Source organism: Oncorhynchus gorbuscha, linkage group LG21 (genome assembly GCF_021184085.1).
Source record: "Oncorhynchus gorbuscha isolate QuinsamMale2020 ecotype Even-year linkage group LG21, OgorEven_v1.0, whole genome shotgun sequence".
In the NCBI taxonomy this organism is placed as follows: Eukaryota; Metazoa; Chordata; class Actinopteri; order Salmoniformes; family Salmonidae; genus Oncorhynchus; species Oncorhynchus gorbuscha.
Window position 1 is genome coordinate 60503498 of NC_060193.1, and position 24202 is coordinate 60527699.

The following is a 24202-nucleotide window of genomic DNA, read 5'->3' on the forward strand; positions in this document are numbered from 1 at the left end:
TGGCAAACAAGATTTAGGCCAAACTTGCCAAGACAAACTAGCGGTTGGCAGATGTAAGAAACACAAGCTAATAGTGTAATTATAGAACGCTAAGGGGATTTACATTAAGGAGCTAAATGAAAAGAGCATCGTTGTCATTAACATTTTTGCATGTGCTACATTGACCATGCAAACTGAACGCAAGTGTCTCGTGGTCAAGCAACAACAAATGGGGCTAGATGGGGCTTGGTCTGTGTGGAAAGCAGCATGGATAGATTGAGAGCAGAGAGGGGACGACTTTACACACGGTGTATCACATTTAACAAACCAAACATTAAACTACCGTTATAGAAGGAAAAGTAAAAACCCAAACCGGTCCCTGCATCAATACCAGTATATCGTATAATACCACACATCTCTACAACTAACCACAGAAAATATGCTCAAGTCAATTGTACTATGTTAAAGCGCTACTAATTAATGGAGACGTTCAGAGTGATCATAAAACGTAGTTATAGGGGAAATCAGGTGTTATTTGTTCCAATCCCTTAAAAACTGAAGTAAATAATAGATGCTGTCAGGGTAGGAGGAAAGCTCTCCCTGTCCCTTAGCAACAGACGCTGGTGACAACTGATCTGATCACATTTTTCACTACAGTTACAAGTCCACCAACTGAAGTAGCTACGCCACCAACACGGTCACTGAATCTCATAAACCCCAATAGCCACGCAAACTGCCAGTAGTCTCCTTTGAGGCAGCCAATCGATAAACAAAGAGGAATCAATCACGTTGCAATGTTCACTGTGTCAAGCTGTGAAACCGGATGGGCCTACCTATGTTACTGACGGTCTGCCTGACAATATCACGAGGAGGAAGTTGGCTAAGAACATAAAGCATTTAGTGTACAATTTCATCATGACACCCCCCCCCCACGCTTGCACATGAGCACACACACCTGAGTAATTAAAGAAGAAATGACACAGCATCAGTCTATTCAATATTCTGAATTTACTATTTAAATTTGGACATAAATCAAGAGTTGTGTCACTGCAGTCCTAACGGCAGAGCCTCCAGCAATGAAAGGCAAATCGGTGAGCCTCGTCTCAGAATGACTAATGGCAGCACTAGACAACCAGGATAGATAGTTCATAACTCAGACAGGAAGTGTGCCTCCTTGACTTTATAACTAGACATTAAATACAATACGGCAGTGAAATGTATAAAACTGTAGCCTAGCAGAAGTCACTGTCAAACCCAGCTATAGTCCTGTTTACAAAACAATAGAACTACTCATCAAACAAGCCCACAGTGGGGTTCTGCATCTATCAGCTAACTGGAGCCTTTCCTCTTTGATTAGCCAACTACAAAGCCAGACAAAAAAGGGACCACTATTTCAACAAAACTGCGGTGTCTCGGCAACGCTTCATACATTGGCCTATTAGGCGTTGCGTTTTAATTTGCTGCGAGAAGTGACGGATGTGCTTAGTTAGGCTATATTTCTTCACCGAGTTCTCCATTTATGGCAATAGCATAATACTATCCTAATGAGCCTCCCTTGGGTTGAACAGACAGCAGGGAAACACTCCTGTAGTAGACTCTGCATCCTCATTATAGAAGCGGTAGGAAGGACACTGAGCTGACATGTCACCCATTTACTTTAGTAGAATAAAACACTTCATCACACCAGCCAAGCCAATGGTAGGCACCATAATTACTGTAGGTACTTTTATGTTTTTACCTTTATTTAACTAGGAAAGTCAGTTAAGAGCTAATTATTTTTTACAATGATGGCCTCCACCAGCAAAACCCGTATGAAGCTAGGCCAATTGTGCGCCGCCCTATGGGACTCCAGCCAGTTGTGATACAGCCTGGATTCGACCCAGGGTGTCTGTAGTGACGCCTAAAGCACTGAGATGCAGTGCCTTAGACTGCTGCACCACTCGGGAGCCCAGGTATACCTGCATAGAGAGATCCCAGCAAATTGGCAATCAAATTACACGTTATTGGTGGCACGATAGTGATTGAACATTAATACATTCCCTAGTTTAGAATGAAAGTCTGAAGACAAGCCCTGTCAGTGACCGTTCTTTCAGCACTCCATCCCTCTGTCAAGAGGAATAGCAAGCGATATGAAAACAGCTGAACATGATGAGAAGTGTCATGCAGAATATGTCAAACACAATTAGCCCAACTAGTTAGTGGGGCTTTAGCGTCATGACATGCCTTGAAATAAGATGTTGTCCACGCTCCAATTATGAACTGCACCAGAGCTCGAGGACTATGTGAAGGAGTGTCTTGTTTGTGTATTGTGAACGGACACCTCTTGTGGATTTTCTCAACAGGTACCTCGGACTGGGGAGCAACGTTGTTCTCTCCACCATTTTAGCATGTTATTTATTCTCACACTGACATATACAGGCTGGTGAACGTGAACCATTGCCATTAGCGGACAGTTAACACGAAAACAAAGTTACTTCAAAAGGCACGAACTGCAGGGCATAACATTAGTGTTCCTTAGTTCTACCAACTAGAACAGTGTTATTTCAAACATGTATATTTAGTTTGTACAGAGGTATCATTCCTGCATGTCTAAAAATGCATAGCTAACTAGCTAGTTACTATTGTTAACTAGCCAACAGCGAGTTTGCAAAGCTAGCTAGTTGTTGATGAGGCAAACGAGCAGGCCTTGCTTCGGGGGAAGCTAGGTACGTTAGCCAACCACGATAAATTATAACTATTTTAGCTAACTAGCTCGTTACCAATGACTTGTTTGTATTAAAATCAAGCCATCTAAACGCAACTCTTACCTGTGCCAAGTTGATATTTGAATTCGTTTGAGTTTAGCTAGCTAGCCAACAAGCTAATTAGCTAACGTAGCCCTTCAGCTCGACAAATTACTCCGACCGTAGCTAGTTAGCTAACTAAGCTAGCTAAATGTGCCACTAAAATGGTCATTTGATAACCTAACTACACAAATTCACCGTTAATCCCCACAAAGAACGTGTGCGAAGAAACAAACACATGTTGTCTTACCAGAAACGTTGACAAAAACAGAATGATTTATAAAAACAGCTGCGTGTGGCCACGGAAAAGATCAGTGTGTAGCGGCAACAGACCGAGGCACAAGACGAAACGGGAAATCCGGGAAATTGGAGAGTACAGCAGGAAGCACCGGGACTGACAGTCTGCCCGGGAAATTGGAGAGTACAGCAGGAAGCACCGGGACTGACAGTCTGCCCTGCAAATCCGGGAAATTGGAGAGTACAGCAGGAAGCACCGGGACTGACAGTCTGCCCGGGAAATTGGAGAGTACAGCAGGAAGCACCGGGACTGACAGTCTGCCCAGCAAATCCAGGAAATTGGAGAGTACAGCAGGAAGCACCGGGACTGACAGTCTGCCCAGCAAATCCGGGAAATTGGAGAGTACAGCAGGAAGCACCGGGACTGACAGTCTGCCCAGCAAATCCGGGAAATTGGAGAGTACAGCAGGAAGCACCGGGACTGACAGTCTGCCCAGCAAATCCGGATGAGCGTCCAGTTCTACTGTAGGGGTCATGTACGACTAAAATTAGATGTATTGAGCATGCTTTTGAGTCTGATAGAAAAGTTTATATGAATTTGAAATCACTTAGAAAAGTATCGTTGGAATTATTATTATTATTTTTAACAGCTTTTTAGTCAAGATTCTAGAAAGTTGCAGGCTTCTTATCTTGAACGCAACTCCTATGGAATCCGCTACGCAAACTACGTAGTTGCTGTCAAAGTTTCCCGCGAAACTACTGCACATGCAAATCTATATCAAAACAGTTCTACACTGGTGGTCTGTATCCTCTTACTAATGTATTTTTTTTTTCAAACTAACAAGTGCAAAGCCTTAGCGTGTATACTTTCTTGTACATTTGAAGTGGGTTGAGCTGTAGCTAAAAACGTGGATGGGAATTTGCTGTGCATAGCTAGCTAGTTAGCTAACGTTACCGTGGAAGTTAATGTAACCGTATTTGTCAGCGTATCTTTGTAACCATCCTCCTGTATCCCTATTCTTACTAGCATCAATAGTCTTCTCGTTCTTTGTCTTACCTTAACAGATATCCCTGCACTGGGTAACCCAGCAGTCTCTTAGCAGCTTACCAATAAGAGCAGAGGAGCGGTCATCTCGTGGCAGTTCAGCTGCCTGTTCCTGATATTGTCGCAGGTAAATCCATGCCTTGAGATGACAGTTGAGCTGAGACATGGTGCATCACCATGAAGGAATTTTAAATAGGCATTTTAGTCATTTAGCAGACGCTCTTATCCATAGCATCTTACATTAGTTGGTGCATACATTTTCATACTGGCTCCCGTGGGAATCGAACCAACATGGAGCCAAATTTGAGTAGTGCCTCAATTTTTTTGCAAAATGCCAAAGCATTTTAATAATTGATTAATTGTCAGCCATTGGTTGGTCTTTCTTCTTACTGTTGTTTTTTTGCTCTCTCTCTCTTCATTCTCTGCAAAGGCATCTAAATGTCAAGACGGGCCATGAGTGAGGTAAATGATAGGGATTGTGATCCCCAGAACTCCCATGTTGACAGGAGATGGGACAGTCAGTTGTCAGTCCTCCCAGACAAGCTACAACAGAGACTGATGCCATTCCAAAAGGAGGGAGTCAAATTTGCCCTATCAAAGAATGGAAGGTAGGTGGTTGTTAGTGAATCAAGCCTTTTTACAGAAACAGCTTTGTCACAAAGTACTTTACAGTAACCTAGGCAAGGCTCCAAATAGTAAGCAGGAGCACAGTTTGTGCTCACTTTATTCACCAAGTCATTGTTACTTTAAAAGCAAAACATTAGTTAAAATGTGTATTAAGCCTGTAGCCTGAATCACCTCAGCCTCACACTATGTGAGCAGCAGAAGAAAAAGCCAGCCAGAGCCAGACTACTCGTCAGTCAGTCAGTCAGCCAGAGCCAGACTACTCGTCAGTCAGTTAGTCAGCCAGAGCCAGACTACTCGTCAGTCTGTCCCAGTCAGTCAGTCAGTCAGCCAGAGCCAGACTACTCGTCAGTCTGTCCCAGTCAGTCAGCCAGAGCCAGACTACTCGTCAGTCTGTCCCAGTCAGTCAGTCAGTCAGTCAGCCAGAGCCAGACTACTCGTCAGTCTGTCCCAGTCAGTCAGTCAGCCAGAGCCAGACTACTCGTCAGTCTGTCCCAGTCAGTCAGTCAGCCAGAGCCAGACTACTCGTCAGTCTGTCCCAGTCAGTCAGTCAGCCAGAGCCAGACTACTCGTCAGTCTGTCCCAGTCAGTCAGTCAGCCAGAGCCAGACTACTCGTCAGTCTGTCCCAGTCAGTCAGTCAGCCAGAGCCAGACTACTCGTCAGTCTGTCCCAGTCAGTCAGTCAGCCAGAGCCAGACTACTCGTCAGTCTGTCCCAGTCAGTCAGTCAGCCAGAGCCAGACTACTCGTCAGTCTGTCCCAGTCAGTCAGTCAGCCAGAGCCAGACTACTCGTCAGTCTGTCCCAGTCAGTCAGTCAGCCAGAGCCAGACTACTCGTCAGTCTGTCCCAGTCAGTCAGTCAGCCAGAGCCAGACTACTCGTCAGTCTGTCCCAGTCAGTCAGTCAGCCAGAGCCAGACTACTCGTCAGTCTGTCCCAGTCAGTCAGTCAGCCAGAGCCAGACTACTCGTCAGTCTGTCCCAGTCAGTCAGAGCCAGACTGTCGTCAGTCTGTCCCAGTCAGTCAGAGCCAGACTACTCGTCAGTCTGTCCCAGTCAGTCAGTCAGCCAGAGCCAGACTACTCGTCAGTCTGTCCCAGTCAGTCAGTCAGCCAGAGCCAGACTACTCGTCAGTCCGTCCCAGTCAGTCAGCCAGAGCCAGACTACTCGTCAGTCCGTCCCAGTCAGTCAGCCAGTCAGTCGATCAGTGGATGTAAGAATCCCAGGAGACAGGCAGTCAGGGACAGTCCGGTCAGAGTAGTCAGCCTGAGCAGTAGATCAATACAGGGATAGTAGAAGTGCTGTACTGTGAGGATGAGTCATCCAGTCAATATGTTGGAGACATCAATGTGACCGTAAACACTATCTGGGCTTTGTAGGGTTCTGTGTACGGCCTCTCCATGGAGACGAGTGATGCAAGCTGTTAGCGATCAGGAGAGCCAGGTCCTGTGTTGGCGTTATTGTAGTGGGACCAGAGGCTGAGGCGGATCAGAGCAACACACACATTGACTGCCAAGTTTGGTTAATCTTTTAGGACACCCTCCGTGGACAGAGTTTGGTTAATCTTTTAGGACACCCTCGGTGGACAGAGTTTGGTTAATCTTTTAGGACACCCTCCGTGGACAGAGTTTGGTTAATCTTTTAGGACACCCTCCGTGGACAGAGTTTGGTTAATCTTTTAGGACACCCTCCGTGGACAGAGTTTGGTTAATCTTTTAGGACACCCTCCGTGGACAGAGTTTGGTTAATCTTTTAGGACACCCTCCGTGGACAGAGTTTGACATGTTTGTATTGAAGAACTCTAGCTAATAGTTATAAATTATACAGACTCTTCTAATAGAGAATCAGGTTGTTTGACTGCCCACCTCGCATCAATATGTAGCCTGGTTTGGAATGAAGTTGATGCCAATTGATTTGATTTATTATTTGTATTTATTTATTTTATTATTTGTAATGCAATTTAGAAGGGCTGGGAGCCTGATAGTATCTGGGAGCCTGATAGTATCTGGGAGCCTGATAGTATCTGGGAGCCTGATAGTATCTGGGAGCCTGATAGTATCTGGGAGCCTGATAGTATCTGGGAGCCTGATAGTATCTGGGAGCCTGACACTAATCTTCTTATGGTAATGTAGTGTCAGTTCCGTTGCATTCCACTTGGGCATAATGTCAGTTCCATTGCATTCCACTTGGGCATAATGTCAGTTCCATTGCATTCCACTTGGACATAATGTCAGTTACATTGCATTCCACTTGGGCATAATGTCAGTTCCATTGCATTCCACTTGGGCATAATGTCAGTTCCGTTGCATTCCACTTGGACATAATGTCAGTTCCATTGCATTCCACTTGGGCATAATGTCAGTTCCATTGCATTCCACTTGGACATAATGTCAGTTCCATTGCATTCCACTTGGACATAATGTCAGTTCCGTTGCATTCCACTTGGACATAATGTCAGTTCCGTTGCATTCCACTTGGGCATAATGTCAGTTCCGTTGCATTCCACTTGGGCATAATGTCAGTTCCGTTGCATTCCACTTGGGCATAATGTCAGTTCCATTGCATTCCACTTGGGCATAATGTCAGTTCCATTGCATTCCACTTGGGCATAATGTCAGTTCCATTGCATTCCACTTGGGCATAATGTCAGTTCCATTGCATTCCACTTGGGCATAATGTCAGTTCCATTGCATTCCACTTGGACATAATGTCAGTTCCATTGCATTCCACTTGGGCATAATGTCAGTTCCATTGCATTCCACTTGGACATAATGTCAGTTCCATTGCATTCCACTTGGACATAATGTCAGTTCCGTTGCATTCCACTTGGACATAATGTCAGTTCCGTTGCATTCCACTTGGGCATAATGTCAGTTCCATTGCATTCCACTTGGGCATAATGTCAGTTCCATTGCATTCCACTTGGGCATAATGTCAGTTCCATTGCATTCCACTTGGGCATAATGTCAGTTCCATTGCATTCCACTTGGACATAATGTCAGTTCCATTGCATTCCACTTGGGCATAATGTCAGTTCCATTGCATTCCACTTGGGCATAATGTCAGTTCCATTGCATTCCACTTGGGCATAATGTCAGTTCCATTGCATTCCACTTGGGCATAATGTCCGTTCCATTGCATTCCACTTGGGCATAATGTCAGTTACATTGCATTCCACTTGGGCATAATGTCAGTTCCATTGCATTCCACTTGGGCATAATGTCCGTTCCATTGCATTCCACTTGGGCATAATGTCCGTTCCATTGCATTCCACTTAGGCATAATGTCAGTTCCATTGCATTCCACTTTGGCATAATGTCAGTTGGCTTAAACATTCTATTTGAATGAGGTTGTGCGAAGTACATCACATGCCATCGAACTAAAGCGTTATTGTAAGTGTCTGCCGGGGCCACTTGTAAGGGTTGCCACGCCGACGCTGGTGTTACAACAGATCAATAGACAGACAGACTGTGTTGTTGCTTCTCTTGCCTGAGCTTCAAAATCACTGTGAAATTCAATACCACAGCCGATATTGATGTGTGCATCAAATCACCGGACCCCAACACAGATCCCCAACACACAACTGGTCCCCGATGATATTCTCAGTTTGGATGTCATGTGTGATTCGTCACATCCTTAGCCAATAGATTTAAAGATATGACTTTAAAATAAGTTTAAACTACCCCCCTCCTTATTGTATGATATGAACAGTGTTTCATTTGAGATGGGGGGTGTAATTGTCAGCCAGGCGTTTGCTTTGCTGAGCCAGACTAAGCAGAAACAGCTCTACATCAATTATAAAGGCTTATCATTGAATTCATTAGAAAATGCTGATTCATCACGATGCAGTGATGAGGAAAATGTGACAAGTATGTAAAATAGCTTTATTTTCATGCTGACAGAGGCCTGGTGAATGACTTCGCTTCATGATCCTAGATCTTGTAGATCTGATAGGATTAGTGAGGTGTGTTCCCATTTTAAAAACGTTTAAGTTTTATTGTTTTCACATGCACAAGTACAGTGAAATGAATGTTTTGCTAACTCTAAAGCCAACAATACAGTCATCAATAACTGTGTAATACTAAAAATAACATAGGTTGTTGATATTAAAAGATGGGTACAGGTCCCAGAAAAATCATCCCGCTGCTTAAATAGCTTACCTGCCCGTTGATAAGAAAGCATGAATAATATGAATGTATGGTAATGTATGAGCCTCAGTGTAAGTAGTCTAGTCTATGCTCCATTCATTGAAGACAAGACAAAAGACTTAAATGATTGTGTGGAAGGTCAAAGACCCCGCCTCCATCCCGGGAGGAGGAGCTACGTTTACAGACATCTTGGTGCTGGTGGGTTTCACAGATAACATGAAAACGTTGTTCAACGTGCTGTTGTCAAGCAACGGTGGCAGTCAGAGCATCCTCCATGAAACCAGCTGCTGAACGGGCCTCCTATTCCCTGTATAGTGCATTACTTTTCACAACAGCCTGGGATAAAAAGGAGTGCACTACATAGGGAACAGGGTGGCTTTTGGGATGCACCCAGGTTATTGAAAGAAGAATGATTAATGCGTGGAGAAATGGAAAGCACCTGGCTGAAAGGAGCCTCTCTCGCTGTCTTTCTCCCTCTGTTTTCTCTCGATCTCTCTCTCGATCTCTCCCTCCCTCCTTCTCTCCATCTCTCTACTCCCATTGTGTGTGTGCATTATGCTGGTTGAGCAGAGTGGGCTGGCAATTAGAAGAAACACCAGTGGAAGGTGCTCATTAATCATGCGGTTCAACTGAAGGGGAGGGAGGGGGATCACAACTGCTTTTCTCATGGGTAGACTAGCTCAACCTACCTGGGCTACATTTTGAATAAAACATGTCACGATCATTGCAGACTAGCTCAACCTACCTGGGCTACATTTTGAATAAAACATGTCACGATCATTGCAGACTAGCTCTACCTACCTGGGCTACATTTTGAATAAAACATGTCACGATCATTGCAGACTAGCTCTACCTACCTGGGCTACATTTTGAATACAACATCTCACAATCATTGCAGACTAGCTCTACCTACCTGGGCTACATTTTGAATAAAACATGTCACGATCATTGCAGACTAGCTCTACCTACCTGGGCTACATTTTGAATAAAACATGTCGATCATTGCAGACTAGCTCATACCTGCATTTTGAATAAAACATGTCAGATCATTGCAGACTAGCTCTACCTACCTGGGCTACATTTTGAATAAAACATGTCACGATCATTGCAGACTAGCTCTACCTACCTGGGCTACATTTTGAATACAACATCTCACGATCATTGCAGACTAGCTCTACCTACCTAGGCTACATTTTCAATACAAACATCTCACTAGCTCTACCTACCTAGGCTACATTTTGAATAAAACATGTCACGATCACTGCAGACTAGCTCTACCTACCTAGGCTACATTTTGAATAAAACATGTCACGATCATTGCAGACTAGCTCTACCTACCTGGGCTACATTTTGAATACAACATCTCACGATCATTGCAGACTAGCTCTACCTACCTGGGCTACATTTTGAATAAAACATGTCACGATCATTGCAGACTAGCTCTACCTACCTGGGCTACATTTTGAATACAACATGTCACGATCATTGCAGACTAGCTCTACCTACCTGGGCTACATTTTGAATACAACATGTCACGATCATTGCAGACTAGGTCTACCTACCTGGGCTACATTTTGAATACAACATGTCACGATCATTGCAGACTAGGTCTACCTACCTGGGCTACATTTTGAATACAACATCTCACGATCATTGCAGACTAGCTCTACCTACCTGGGCTACATTTTGAATACAACATGTCACGATCATTGCAGACTAGCTCTACCTACCTGGGCTACATTTTGAATACAACATGTCACGATCATTGCAGACTGGTGTTGCCTACCTGTGTTAAATTTGACATTCAAGTAATTTAACAGACTCTCTTATCCACAGAGACTTACAATCAGTCCATTATACTAAAGAAGCCCAAACGACCACGAACAGCCATGATAATTAGTAGAAGCCTAAAACCTATTTCAATATACAGTGCATTCTGGAAGTATTCAGACCCCTTGACTAATTCTCAAATTGATTACATAGTTTTCCCCCCCTCATCAATCTACCCACAATACCCCATAATGACATCACAATACCCCCTAATGACAAAGCAAAAACAGATTTTTTGAAATGTTTGCAAATGTATTAAAAATATTTTAAAAACGGAAATATCAAATGTACATAAGCATTCAGTACTTTGTTGAAGCACCTTTGGCAGCGATTACAACATCGAGTCTTCTTGGGTATGACGCTACAAGCTTGGCACATCTGTATTTGGGGAGTTTCTAACAAGTCAATAACACAGAGAAAAAAGGGGAGTCTATATACAATGTGTGCAAAAGGCATGAGGAGGTAGGCGAATAATTACAATATTGCAGATTAACACTGGAGTGATAAATGATCAGATGATCATGTACAGGTAGAGATATTGGTGTGCAAAAGAGCAGAAAAGTAAATAAATCCTGATGCCTAGTCACTTTACCCTGCCTTCATGTACATATCTACCTCAAATACCTTATTATTATCTATCCTGATGTCTAGTCACTTTACCCTGCCTTCATGTACATATCTACCTCAAATACCTTATTATCTATCCTGATGCCTAGTCACTTTACCCTGTCTTCATGTACATATCTACCTCAAATACCTTATTATTATCTCATCCTGCCTTCATGCACACTTTACTTCCTGCCTTCATGTACATATCTACCTCAAATACCTTATTATTATCTATCCTGATGCCTAGTCACTTTACCCTGCCTTCATGTACATATCTACCTCAATTACCTCATACCTCTGCACATTGATCTGGTACTGGTACTTCCTGTATATAGCTGCACATTGATCTGGTACTTCCTGTATATAGCTGCACATTGATCTGGTACTTCCTGTATATAGCTGCACATTGATCTGGTACTTCCTGTATATAGCTGCACATTGATCTGGTACTTCCTGTATATAGCTGCACATTGATCTGGTACTTCCTGTATATAGCTGCACATTGATCTGGTACTTCCTGTATATAGCTGCACATTGATCTGGTACTTCCTGTATATAGCTGCACATTGATCTGGTACTTCCTGTATAACTCCATTCTTCTGTATTTAATTGTATTTCTCTTGTTACAATTTTAAATTAGTATTATTATTTTTAAACTGCGTTGTTGAGAAAGGGGCTGGTAAACGAGCAGCACACGGTAAAGTCTCCACCTGTTGTATTCGGTGCATGTGACCAATCCATTTTAATTTGGTTGCTAGTGCAATATTGTGTGAATACATGAAGTATTCTATGTCCTCCACCCCTGTATTCTATGTCCTCCACCCCTGTATTCTATGTCCTCCACCCCTGTATTCTATGTCCTCCACCCCTGTATTCTATGTCCTCCACTATCAACCCCCGTCGTTCTCTTCTCTGTTTCAGGTGTATGATTGCAGATGAGGTAAGCCCTGAGGCACACACACACAACCCAACTCCCCAGTCCTATCAAATCTATTTTCCTCTAATAATATATGCTATGCTTCCCTCTGAATTAATTCGTCAAGTTTAAGAAACCTTCCTAGCCATGTAATCATTTTTGACATAAAGTCATTCTAGAATGTATTGGTGTCTCAGAATGTCAGGAACACTCCATCACATGCTTACTTTGAGCCAGGCAATGATTGGGTTCTGGTTGTTTTGTTTTTGAAATGAGTTTTCCTGGATTATATACATACATCATTGTTTTCATCCTCCACATTGTACTGTTAATCCTCTCCTCCAGATGGGTCTAGGGAAGACGGTGCAGGCTATCTCTGTGGCCTACGCCTACAGACAGGAGTGGCCTCTGCTCATCGTGGTGCCCTCCTCTCTAAAGTACCCCTGGATCGAGGAGATGGAGAGGTGGATCCCTGAGCTCAACCCTGGAGATATCAACCTGGTGGAGACCAAGAGTGACACGCTGTACGTTACCCCATGTTAACTTCACCTGGACTCAGGTCTGCTTTTCCTGCGCTGCTTGGTTGTGGTCCTGGTTTCCCTACTGAAGTTCTCCACCTGTTCAAATGCAGGTTCATGTTTTTAGTTTGTTCTAGAGGCACCTCTGCGGAGTGGTCACGAACTAGCACAGCCACAAAGTCAACTCTTAAACCTAACCTTAACCACACTGCTAACCCTAACCTTAACCACACTGCTAACCCTAATGTTAACCCTAACCACACTGCTAACCCTAATGTTAACCCTAACCTTAACCCTAATGTTAACCCTAACCTTAACCCTAATGTTAACCCTAATGTTAACCCTAACCTTAACCCTAACCTTAACCCTAATGTTAACCCTAACCTTAACCACACTGCTAACCCTAATGTTAACACCTAACCCCATTTAACCACACTGCTAACCCTAATGTTAACCCTAACCTTAACCCTAATGTTAACCCTAATGTTAACCCTAACCTTAACCCTAACCTTAACCCTAATGTTAACCCTAACCTTAACCACACTGCTAACCCTAATGTTAACCCTAACCTTAACCACACTGCTAACCCTAATGTTAACCCTAACCTTAACCACACTGCTAACCCTAATGTTAACCCTAACCTTAACCACACTGCTAACCCTAATGTTAACCCTAACCTTAACCCTAATGTTAACCCTAACCTTAACCCTAACGTTAACCCTAACCTTAACCCTAACCTTAACCACACTGCTAACCCTAATGTTAACCCTAACCTTAACCCTAATGTTAACCCTAACCTTTAACCCTAACCTTAACCCTAATGTTAACCCTAACCTTAACCTTAACACTGCTAACCCTAATGTTAACCCTAACCTTAACCCTAATGTTTAACCTTAACACTGCTAACCCTAATGTTAACCCTAACCTTAACCACACTAACCACACAGCTAACCCTAATGTCTAACTGATAGAGGAATTCTAAATTCCTTTATGTTTTATTGCCAAAAACAATTCAATTCGCACTCATTTCTAATTCATGATAAGTTGTAAGTTTATCATTTGCATGAATTAGCAAGAAACCAGTCTTAAAAACAAGTTCAGCATTTGTTCTTGATGAGTACTGACCCAAAATACAAAGAACATTACATTTTAAAGAAAGAGAACATAAAATGACGTCATCAGTTTCACACCCTCTCCCATCCTTACAATAGCGTAGTATTCAGTCCTAGAGATTTTTTACTCCCCTCATAAAACTACATTCCAACCTGTCTAAAAGATATACTTCTCTCCACTAATGGAATCCAACCAAAACATTCTTATCTGTCTGAAAAGCTATCTTATCTCTCCTCCTTAAACCGCCCAAGAGGCACAGACAATTAATTCGTTCTGCTTACATTTTCAGTAACAGCTCAACCAAAAACTCATACTTTTCATATTATAACATAATAGTATTAGAATTAATGGTTCTAATCAATAATGTATACATAATTAATCATTTCAACTATAATTTCCTCTAACACTAACCCTAACCACACTGCTAACCCTAATGTCTAACCCTAACCACACTGCTAACTCCAATGGCTAACCCTAACCACACTGCTAACCCTAATGTCTAACCCTAACCACACTGCTAACCCCAATGTCTAACCTTAACCACACTGCTAACCCCAATGTCTAACCCTAACCTTAACCGTAATGTTAACCCTAACCTTAACCACACTGCTAACCCTAATGTCTAACCTTAACCACACTGCTAACCCTAATGTCTAACCTTAACCACACTGCTAACCCCAATGTCTAACCTTAACCACACTGCTAACCCCAATGTCTAACCTTAACCACACTGCTAACCCTAATGTCTAACTATAGCCTTCAATTAAGACCAAAAAGCTCATTTTTGTTTTCATGATTTTTACAACATAGTACATGTTGACTTTGCAGCTGGTCTATCTAAGGGAGATCTTTCAGTTCTGCCTCCTGGACAAGACTCATGACAATAAATATTAACCTGCAGTTTATAATATATAATATATGCCATTTAGCAGACGCTTTTATCCAAAGCGACTTACAGTCATGTGTGCATACATTCTACGTATGGGTGGTCCCGGGGATCGAACCCACTACCCTGGCGTTACAAGCGCCATGCTCTACCAACTGAGCTACTAAAATTGTAAATGTGGAAATTGATATTTTCATTCCTGCTAAATGAACGTCTATTTTCTCAATCAATTTAGTTCAAGTTGACAGTATCAGTACAGCAGCAGTCAATGTTTTCACTGTTAGAGATTATTGATAATCGGTGTGTCTCTGTCCACTCTACAGAGGCAGTACAGTAACAGTGTTAGGTTACGGGCTGCTCACCACAGACCCATTATAACACTCTATAACCCATTATAAACATTATAACTCTATAACCCATTATAACATTTCTATAACCCATTATAACACATTATAACACACTATAAACCATACATAACATAACACTCTATAACCCATTATAACACATTATAACCCTCTGTGTTATATAGGGGGATCAGTAGCAGTAAGGTAACAGTGTTGGGTTATGGGCTGCTCACCACAGACCCATTATAACACTCTATAACCCATTATAACACTCTATAACCCATACATAACCCATTATAACACTCTATAACCCATACATAACACATTATAACACTCTATAACCCATACATAACACATTATAACACTCTATAACCCATACATAACACATTATAACACACTATAACCCATTATAACACTCTATAACCCATACATAACACATTATAACACTCTATAACCCATTATAACACTCTATAACCCTCTCTGTGTGTTATATAGGGGGATCAGTAGCAGTAAGGTAACAGTGTTGGGTTACGGGCTGCTCACTACAGACCCATTATAACACTCTATAACCCATTATAACCCTCTCTGTGTGTTTATATAGGGGGATCAGTAGCAGTAAGGTAACAGTGTTGGGTTATGGGCTGCTCACCACAGATGCACGCCCCCTGGTGGAGGCTCTGACCAGACAGAGGTTTAATGTGGTGGTGGTGGATGAATCCCACTACCTCAAGTCCAGGAACGCAGCCAGGTCTAAGATACTGGTACCACTCATCCAGAACGCCAAGCGGGCCATCCTACTGACGGGCACCCCGGCCCTGGGACGGCCAGAGGAGGTACGGTACCCCCGAACGTCCAAACGTCCGAACACACGCCATCCCCCGATCACACATTTCTGTCCCATTCTGACATTTGAACCAGCTTGGCCCGCTGGGATCCTATCATTCCTTCAGTACTTCACAGATCTGCATTGAACCTGTCTGTACCTAGAGGAAGCATGAAGGGCTGGTTGAGTACAGATGGTCTGGGATTTAAAGGCTCTAGAAACCATTGCAGCTCTGTTCTTTCTGTAGTATTTATAACTTTAAAATGACACACACACACACACACACACACACACACACACACACACACACACACACACACACACACACACACACACACACACACACACACACACACACACACACACACACACACACACACACACACACACACACACACACACACACACACACCAGCCACAGAGCCCGTGCCAGAGAACCAGCATCCCTCCCTTCCTTCCACCCACACGTTACTATTGTTCACGACACCAAACCTTCCATTTCCCTGTGTAACAGAGTATTCTTGGCTCCACTGTGCTGCTGCAGTGCTTTGATGAGGACATTCACAGTGGCTGTAGTTATTCACATGGCTGCTGCCTGAAAAGATCCATTTGAATAATTGTCCATTATTATCATCATGGTAGAAATGTTCCGTTTAGTGCCTTGAAGAGTGATGATGGTTAGAATGGAGGGGGCAGAACACATCTGCCACACCTCTCACACACACTCACACACACCTCTCTCACACACACACACCTCTCACACACACTCACACACACACCTCTCTCTCTCACACACACACACCTCTCTCTCTCACACACACACACACACACACACACACACACACATTACATTTATTATGTTTCCACAGCTCTTTATGCAGATAGAGGCTCTCTATCCGAGGATGTTTGGAACGTGGAGTGACTACGCCAAACAATACTGTAACGCCCACTACAGGTAATGCCTTACACACACACACACAGTAATAATGACCATTGGCATTGTGAAAATGCTACATCTCCCACTTTCCTTCCAACATGACAAACAGCTGTGTGTACATACTGGGCAGTCGCATAATGACACTGCAGCAGACAGACACACTGACCAAACCCTGGTGTCTGTCCCTCTCAGGGTCTTTGGTAACAGGAGACAGTGGGACTGTTATTGTCTGTCCCTCTCAGGGTCTTTGGTAACAGGAGACAGTGGGACTGTTATTGTCTGTCCCTCTCAGGGTCTTTGGTAACAGGAGACAGTGGGACTGTTATTGTCTGTCCCTCTCAGGGTCTTTGGTAACAGGAGACAGTGGGACTGTTATTGTCTGTCCCTCTCAGGTTGTTTGGTAACAGGAGACAGTGGGACTGTTATTGTCTGTCCCTCTCAGGGTCTTTGGTAACAGGAGACAGTGGGACTGTTATTGTCTGTCCCTCTCAGGGTCTTTGGTAACAGGAGACAGTGGGACTGTTATTGTCTGTCCCTCTCAGGGTCTTTGGTAACAGGAGACAGTGGGACTGTTATTGTCTGTCCCTCTCAGGGTCTTTGGTAACAGGAGACAGTGGGACTGTTATTGTCTGTCCCTCTCAGGGTCTCTGGTAACAGGAGACAGTGGGACTGTTATTGTCTGTCCCTCTCAGGGTCTTTGGTAACAGGAGACAGTGGGACTGTTATTGTCTGTCCCTCTCAGGGTCTCTGGTAACAGGAGACAGTGGGACTGTTATTGTCTGTCCCTCTCAGGGTCTCTGGTAACAGGAGACAGTGGGACTGTTATTGTCTGTCCCTCTCAGGTTCTTTGGTAACAGGAGACAGTGGGACTGTTATTGTCTGTCCCTCTCAGGGTCTTTGGTAACAGGAGACAGTGGGACTGTTATTGTCTGTCCCTCTCAGGGTCTTTGGTAACAGGAGACAGTGGGACTGTTATTGTCTGTCCCTCTCAGGGTCTCTGGTAACAGGAGACAGTGGGACTGTTATTGTCTGTCCCTCTCAGGGTCTCTGGTAACAGGAGACAGTGGGACTGTTATTGTCTGTCCCTCTCAGGTTCTTTGGTAACAGGAGACAGTGGGACTGTTATTGTCTGTCCCTCTCAGGGTCTTTGGTAACAGGAGACAGTGGGACTGTTATTGTCTGTCCCTCTCAGGGTCTCTGGTAACAGGAGACAGTGGGACTGTTATTGTCTGTCCCTCTCAGGGTCTTTGGTAACAGGAGACAGTGGGACTGTTATTGTCTGTCCCTCTCAGGGTCTTTGGTAACAGGAGACAGTGGGACTGTTATTGTCTGTCCCTCTCAGGGTCTTTGGTAACAGGAGACAGTGGGACTGTTATTGTCTGTCCCTCTCAGGGTCTTTGGTAACAGGAGACAGTGGGACTGTTATTGTCTGTCCCTCTCAGGGTCTTTGGTAACAGGAGACAGTGGGACTGTTATTGTCTGTCCCTCTCAGGTTGTTTGGTAACAGGAGACAGTGGGACTGTTATTGTCTGTCCCTCTCAGGGTCTTTGGTAACAGGAGACAGTGGGACTGTTATTGTCTGTCCCTCTCAGGGTCTTTGGTAACAGGAGACAGTGGGACTGTTATTGTCTGTCCCTCTCAGGGTCTTTGGTAACAGGAGACAGTGGGACTGTTATTGTCTGTCCCTCTCAGGGTCTTTGGTAACAGGAGACAGTGGGACTGTTATTGTCTGTCCCTCTCAGGTTCTTTGGTAACAGGAGACAGTGGGACTGTTATTGTCTGTCCCTCTCAGGGTCTTTGGTAACAGGAGACAGTGGGACTGTTATTGTCTGTCCCTCTCAGGTTCTTTGGTAACAGGAGACAGTGGGACCGTCGTGGTGCCTCTCATCTTGAGGAACTCCACCAGCGTCTCAGTGAGATCATGATCCGGAGGCTGAAGGTCCAGGTCCTCCCCCAGCTACCCCCCAAAATACGCCAGCGCATCCCCTTCGACCTGCCCAAAGACGCTGCCAAGGTAACGGACAGACAGACGGGCAGACATTCACATTCACGCTGACAAACGGCTGGACACACCCCTCTAGGCAGAGGGCTAAATATTCTGAAAATATCCCCTCATTATCATCTCTCTCACACTCCCCACCCTCCCTCTCGCTCTCCCATCCTGTTGCTCGGCAATAGTATCTAATTTACACTAGTTATCATTTTATCTCCCATTGCCATATGGTTTTTATTTCAGTCTTGCCCTTTTCCGTTCATAAGTAAAGTAGCCTTTCATACTGATCAGCACTCGCTGTCTGTTCTATAAAACTGAATGCATATTCAAACATTAGCCACTTCATTTCTATTTCATTGAACTTTATTTCCATCATATCTGCATTTTGTGGGCTCTTTTAACCACGATGAGCTCTGTGGGCAGTATACTCAGCTCTCTACCCTGTGAGCTCTCTACCCTGTGAGCTCTCTACCCTGTGAGCTCTCTACCCTGTGAGCTCTATACCGCTCTACCCTGTGAGCTCTCTACCCTGTGAGCTCTCTACCCTGTGAGCTCTATACCGCTCTACCCTGTGAGCTCTCTACCCTGTGAGCTCTATACCGCTCTACCCTGTGAGCTCTATACCGCTCTACCCTGTGAGCTCTCTACCCTGTGAGCTCTATACCGCTCTACCCTGTGAGCTCTCTACCCTGTGAGCTCTATACCGCTCTACCCTGTGAGCTCTCTACCCTGTGAGCTCTATACCGCTCTACCCTGTGAGCTCTCTACCCTGTGAGCTCTATACCGCTCTACCCTGTGAGCTCTCTACCCTGTGAGCTCTATACCGCTCTACCCTGTGAGCTCTCTACCCTGTGAGCTCTATACCGCTCTACCCTGTGAGCTCTCTACCCTGTGAGCTCTCTACCCTGTGAGCTCTATACCGCTCTACCCTGTGAGCTCTCTACCCTGTGAGCTCTATACCGCTCTACCCTGTGAGCTCTATACCCTGTGAGCTCTATACCGCTCTACCCTGAGCTCTATACCCTGTGAGCTCTATACCGCTCTACCCTGTGAGCTCTCTACCCTGTGAGCTCTATACCGCTCTATACCGCTCTACCCTGTGAGCTCTATACCGCTCTACCTTGTGAGCTCTCTACCCTGTGAGCTCTATACCGCTCTACCTTGTGAGCTCTCTACCCTGTGAGCTCTATACCGCTCTATCCTGTGAGCTCTCTACCCTGTGAGCTCTATACCGCTCTACCCTGTGAGCTCTCTACCCTGTGAGCTCTATACCTCTCTACCCTGTGAGCTCTATACCTCTCTACCGCTCTACCCTGTGAGCTCTCTACCCTGTGAGCTCTATACCGCTCTACCCTGTGAGCTCTCTACCCTGTGAGCTCTATACCTCTCTACCCTGTGAGCTCTATACCTCTCTACCCTGTGAGCTCTCTACCCTGTGAGCTCTATACCTCTCTACCCTGTGAGCTCTATACCTCTCTACCCTGTGAGCTCTATACCGCTCTACCCTGTGAGCTCTCTACCCTGTGAGCTCTATACCTCTCTACCCTGTGAGCTCTATACCTCTCTACCCTGTGAGCTCTCTACCCTGTGAGCTCTATACCTCTCTACCCTGTGAGCTCTATACCTCTCTACCCTGTGAGCTCTATACCGCTCTACCCTGTGAGCTCTCTACCCTGTGAGCTCTATACCGCTCTACCCTGTGAGCTCTCTACCCTGTGAGCTCTATACCTCTCTACCCTGTGAGCTCTCTACCCTGTGAGCTCTATACCTCTCTACCCTGTGAGCTCTCTACCCTGTGAGCTCTATACCTCAAATCAAATTGATTTATAAAGCCCTTCTTACATCAGCTGATATCTCAAAGTGCTGTACAGAAACTCAGCCTAAAACCCCAAACAGCAAGCAATGCAGGTGTAGAAGCACGGTGGCTAGGAAAAACTCCCTAGAAAGGCCAGAATCTAGGAAGAAACCTAGAGAGGAACCAGGCTATGAGGGGTGGCCAGTCCTCTTCTGGCTGTGCCGGGTGGAGATTATAACAGAACATGGCCAAGATGTTCAAATGTTTATAGATGACCAGCAGGGTCAAATAATAATGATCACAGTAGTTGTCGATGGTGCAACAGGTCAGCACCTCAGGAGTAAATGTCAGTTGGCTTTTCATAGCCGATCATTAAGAGTATCTCTACCACTCCTGCTGTCTCTAGAGAGTTGAAAACAGCATGTCTGGGACAGGTAGCACGTCCGGTGAACAGGTCAGGGTTCCATAGCCGCAGGCAGAACAGTTGAAACTGGAGCAGCAGCACGACCAGGTGGACTGGGGACAGCAAGGAGTCATCAGGCCAGGTAGTCCTGAGGCATGGTCCTAGGGCTCAGGTCCTCCGAAAGAGAGAAAGAAAGAGAGAGAATTAGAGAGAGCATACTTAAATTCACACAGGACACCGGATAAGACAGGAGAAGTACTTCAGATATAACAAACTGACCCTAGCCTCCTGACACAAACTACTGCAGCATAAATACTGGAGGCTGAGACGGGAGGGGTCGGTAGACACTGTGGCCGCATCCCATATACCTCTGTACCCTGTGAGCTCTATAGCTCTGTACTCTGTGAGCTCTATATCTTGTGAGCTCTAAACTCTGTGATCTCTATACTCTGTGAGCTCTATAGCTCTGTACCCTGTGAGCTCTATATCTTGTGAGCTCTAAACTCTGTGATCTCTATACTCTGTGAGCTCTATAGCTCTCTGCCCTGTGAGCTCTAAACTCTGTGTGCTCTATAAACTAAGTGTGAACTCCATAATCTCTGAACTAGCTCTCTAGTCTAGTGTGTAAACTCTGTGAGCTCTATACCCTGTGAACTCTAAACTCTGTGTGAACTCCATAAGCTCTTAATTAGCCACTGTGAGCTCTCTAGTAGTGTGTAAACTACTCCGTAAGCTTCACTCTCCGCTAGCCTCTGTGTGAGCTCTCTAGTAGTGTAAACTTTACTCGGTGAGCTCTAAACTCTGTGCGCTACGCTCCTCTCCTCTCTGTATAAGGCTGAAGTAATGAGGTAGAACTCATCCTCTGTTACCTCTGACAGCCAGAGGAATGCATGGCCCGCACATTCCCTCTTCTCTCTCTCTATGATCTCTCTCTCTCTGTGATCTCTCTCTCTCTCTCTGATTCACTCTGATCTCTCTCTCTCTCTCTCTCTGATTCACTCTGATCTCTCTCTCTCTCTCTCTCTCTCTGATTCACTCTGATCTCTCTTTCTCTATGATCTCTCTCTCGCTCTGGGATCTCTCTCGCTGTGATCTCTCTCTCTCTGATTCTTTCTGTCTCTCGCTCTCTCTGATTCTCTTTCTTTCTCTCTCTCTCGCAGTACAAAGAGACCTCACCTGCTGCTGCACTCAAATCACATGCTGTCAACACACACACTCTCCTCAGCCTACGCTCTCCACTGGCTGGCTAATTTAAGGACTGTATGTATGCAGTCAGTGTGAATGAAATAATTAATTTATGCATGTATGGTGCATTCAGAAAGTATTCAGACCCCCTGACTTTTTCCACATTTTGTTACGTTACAGCCTTATTCTAAAATCGATGACATTTTTTATTTTTATCCTCAGCAATCTACACAGAATACCCCATAATGACAAAGCAAAAACTGTTTTTTAGAAATGTTTGCAAAAGTATTAAAAACAAATACTTTATTTACATACATATACATACATATTCAGACCCTTTGCTATGAGGCTCAGCTGCATCCTGTTTCCATTGATCATCCTTGAGACGTTTCTTCAACTTGATTGGAGTCCACCTGTGGTAAATTCAATTGATTGGCAATGATTTGGAAAGGCACGCACCTGTCTATATAAGGTCCCAATGTTGACAGTGCATATCAGAGGCACAGGAGTTGTCCATAGAGCTCCCAGACAGGATTGTGTCGAAGCACAGATCTGGAGAAGGGCCTTGGTTAGGGAGGTGACCAAGAACTCGATAGTCACTCTGACAGAGCTCTAGAGTTCCTCTGTGGAGATTGGAAAACCTTCCAGAAGGACAACCATCTCTGCAGCACTCCACCAATCAAGGCTTTATGGTAGAGTGGCCAGATTCTCTGGTCTGATGAAAACCAGGATGGAATCTTTGGCCTGAATGCCAAGTGTCAAGTCTGGAGGAAACTTGGCACCATCCCTATACGATGAAGCACAGCGGTGGCAGCATCATGCTGTGGGGATGTTTTTCAGCGGCATGGACTGGGAGACTAGTCCGGATCGAGGGGAAGATGAACGGTGGAAAGTGCTCAGGTCCTCAGACTGGGGTGAAGGTTCACCTTCCAACAGGACAACGACCCTAAGCACACAGCCAAGACAACGCAGGAGTGGCTTCAGGACAAGTCTCTGAATGTTCCTCAGTGGCCCAGCCAGAGCCCGGATTTGAACCCAATCGAACATCTCTAAAGAGACCTGAAAATAGCTGTACAGCGACGCTCCCCATCCAGCCTGACAGAGCTTGACAGGATCTGCCGAGAAGAATGGGAGAAACTCCCCAAATACAGATGGGCCAAGCTTGTAGCTTCATACCCAAGAAGACTCGATGCTGTAATCGCTGCCAAAGGTGCTTCAGCAAAGTACAGAGTAAAGGGTCTGAATACTTGTGAAAATGTGATATTTCTGTTTTTAATAAATTTCTTAAAACAGTTTTTTGCTTTGTCATTATGGGGTATTGTGTGTAGACTGAAGGAGTAACATATCCATTTAATATATTTTAGAATAAGGCTGTAACGTAACAAAATGTGGAATAAGTCAAGGGGTCTGAATACTTTCTGAAGGCCCTGTATGTGTAAATCTCATAATATATAGCTTGTCTTTGTATTTACATAACAAAGGTAAGGGGACATGTATGTGACTATGTCTTAGTTGTAAAGGACAACTTGTTCTCAACTGGCCTACCTGGTTAAATAAATAAAAAAATACATTAAAAAATACTCGCAAATGGGTTTTGCCTCGGATCTGTACAATTCAGATGTATCTGTTGTCTTCTCAGAGCTGCTTCCTACTGCCTTTCTACAGTAATACCTCTAACTCCCCTAAATACTCCTTCCTACTGCCTTTCTACAGTAATACCTCTAACTCCCTAAATACTCCTCCGTACTGCCTTTCTACAGTAATACCTCTAACTCCCCTAAATACTCCTTCCTACTGCCTTTCTACAGTAATACCTCTAACTCCCCTAAATACTCCTTCCTACTGCCTTTCTACAGTAATACCTCTAACTCCCCTAAATACTCCTCCGTACTGCCTTTCTACAGTAATACCTCTAACTCCCCTAAATACTCCTTCCTACTGCCTTTCTACAGTAATACCTCTAACTCCCCTAAATACTCCTTCCTACTGCCTTTCTACAGTAATACCTCTAACTCCCCTAAATACTCCTTCCTACTG

The 24202-nt window shown here is 44.5% G+C and overlaps 1 protein-coding gene across 1 annotated transcript in view; it reads left to right on the plus strand.

Moving 5' to 3' along the window:
- Positions 1–3541: 3541 nt before the first annotated feature.
- The window catches only part of LOC124008085 (DNA annealing helicase and endonuclease ZRANB3-like), a gene marked incomplete at its 3' end in the record, with an annotated part of 44419 nt that continues 23758 nt past the window's right edge, over positions 3542–24202 (plus strand). The window contains 8 exon segments of the mRNA XM_046319019.1: positions 3542–3799; positions 4065–4171; positions 4475–4652; positions 12174–12192; positions 12514–12692; positions 15631–15862; positions 16722–16807; positions 18632–18803. Coding sequence (XP_046174975.1) covers positions 4483–4652; positions 12174–12192; positions 12514–12692; positions 15631–15862; positions 16722–16807; positions 18632–18803 — 858 coding nt within the window.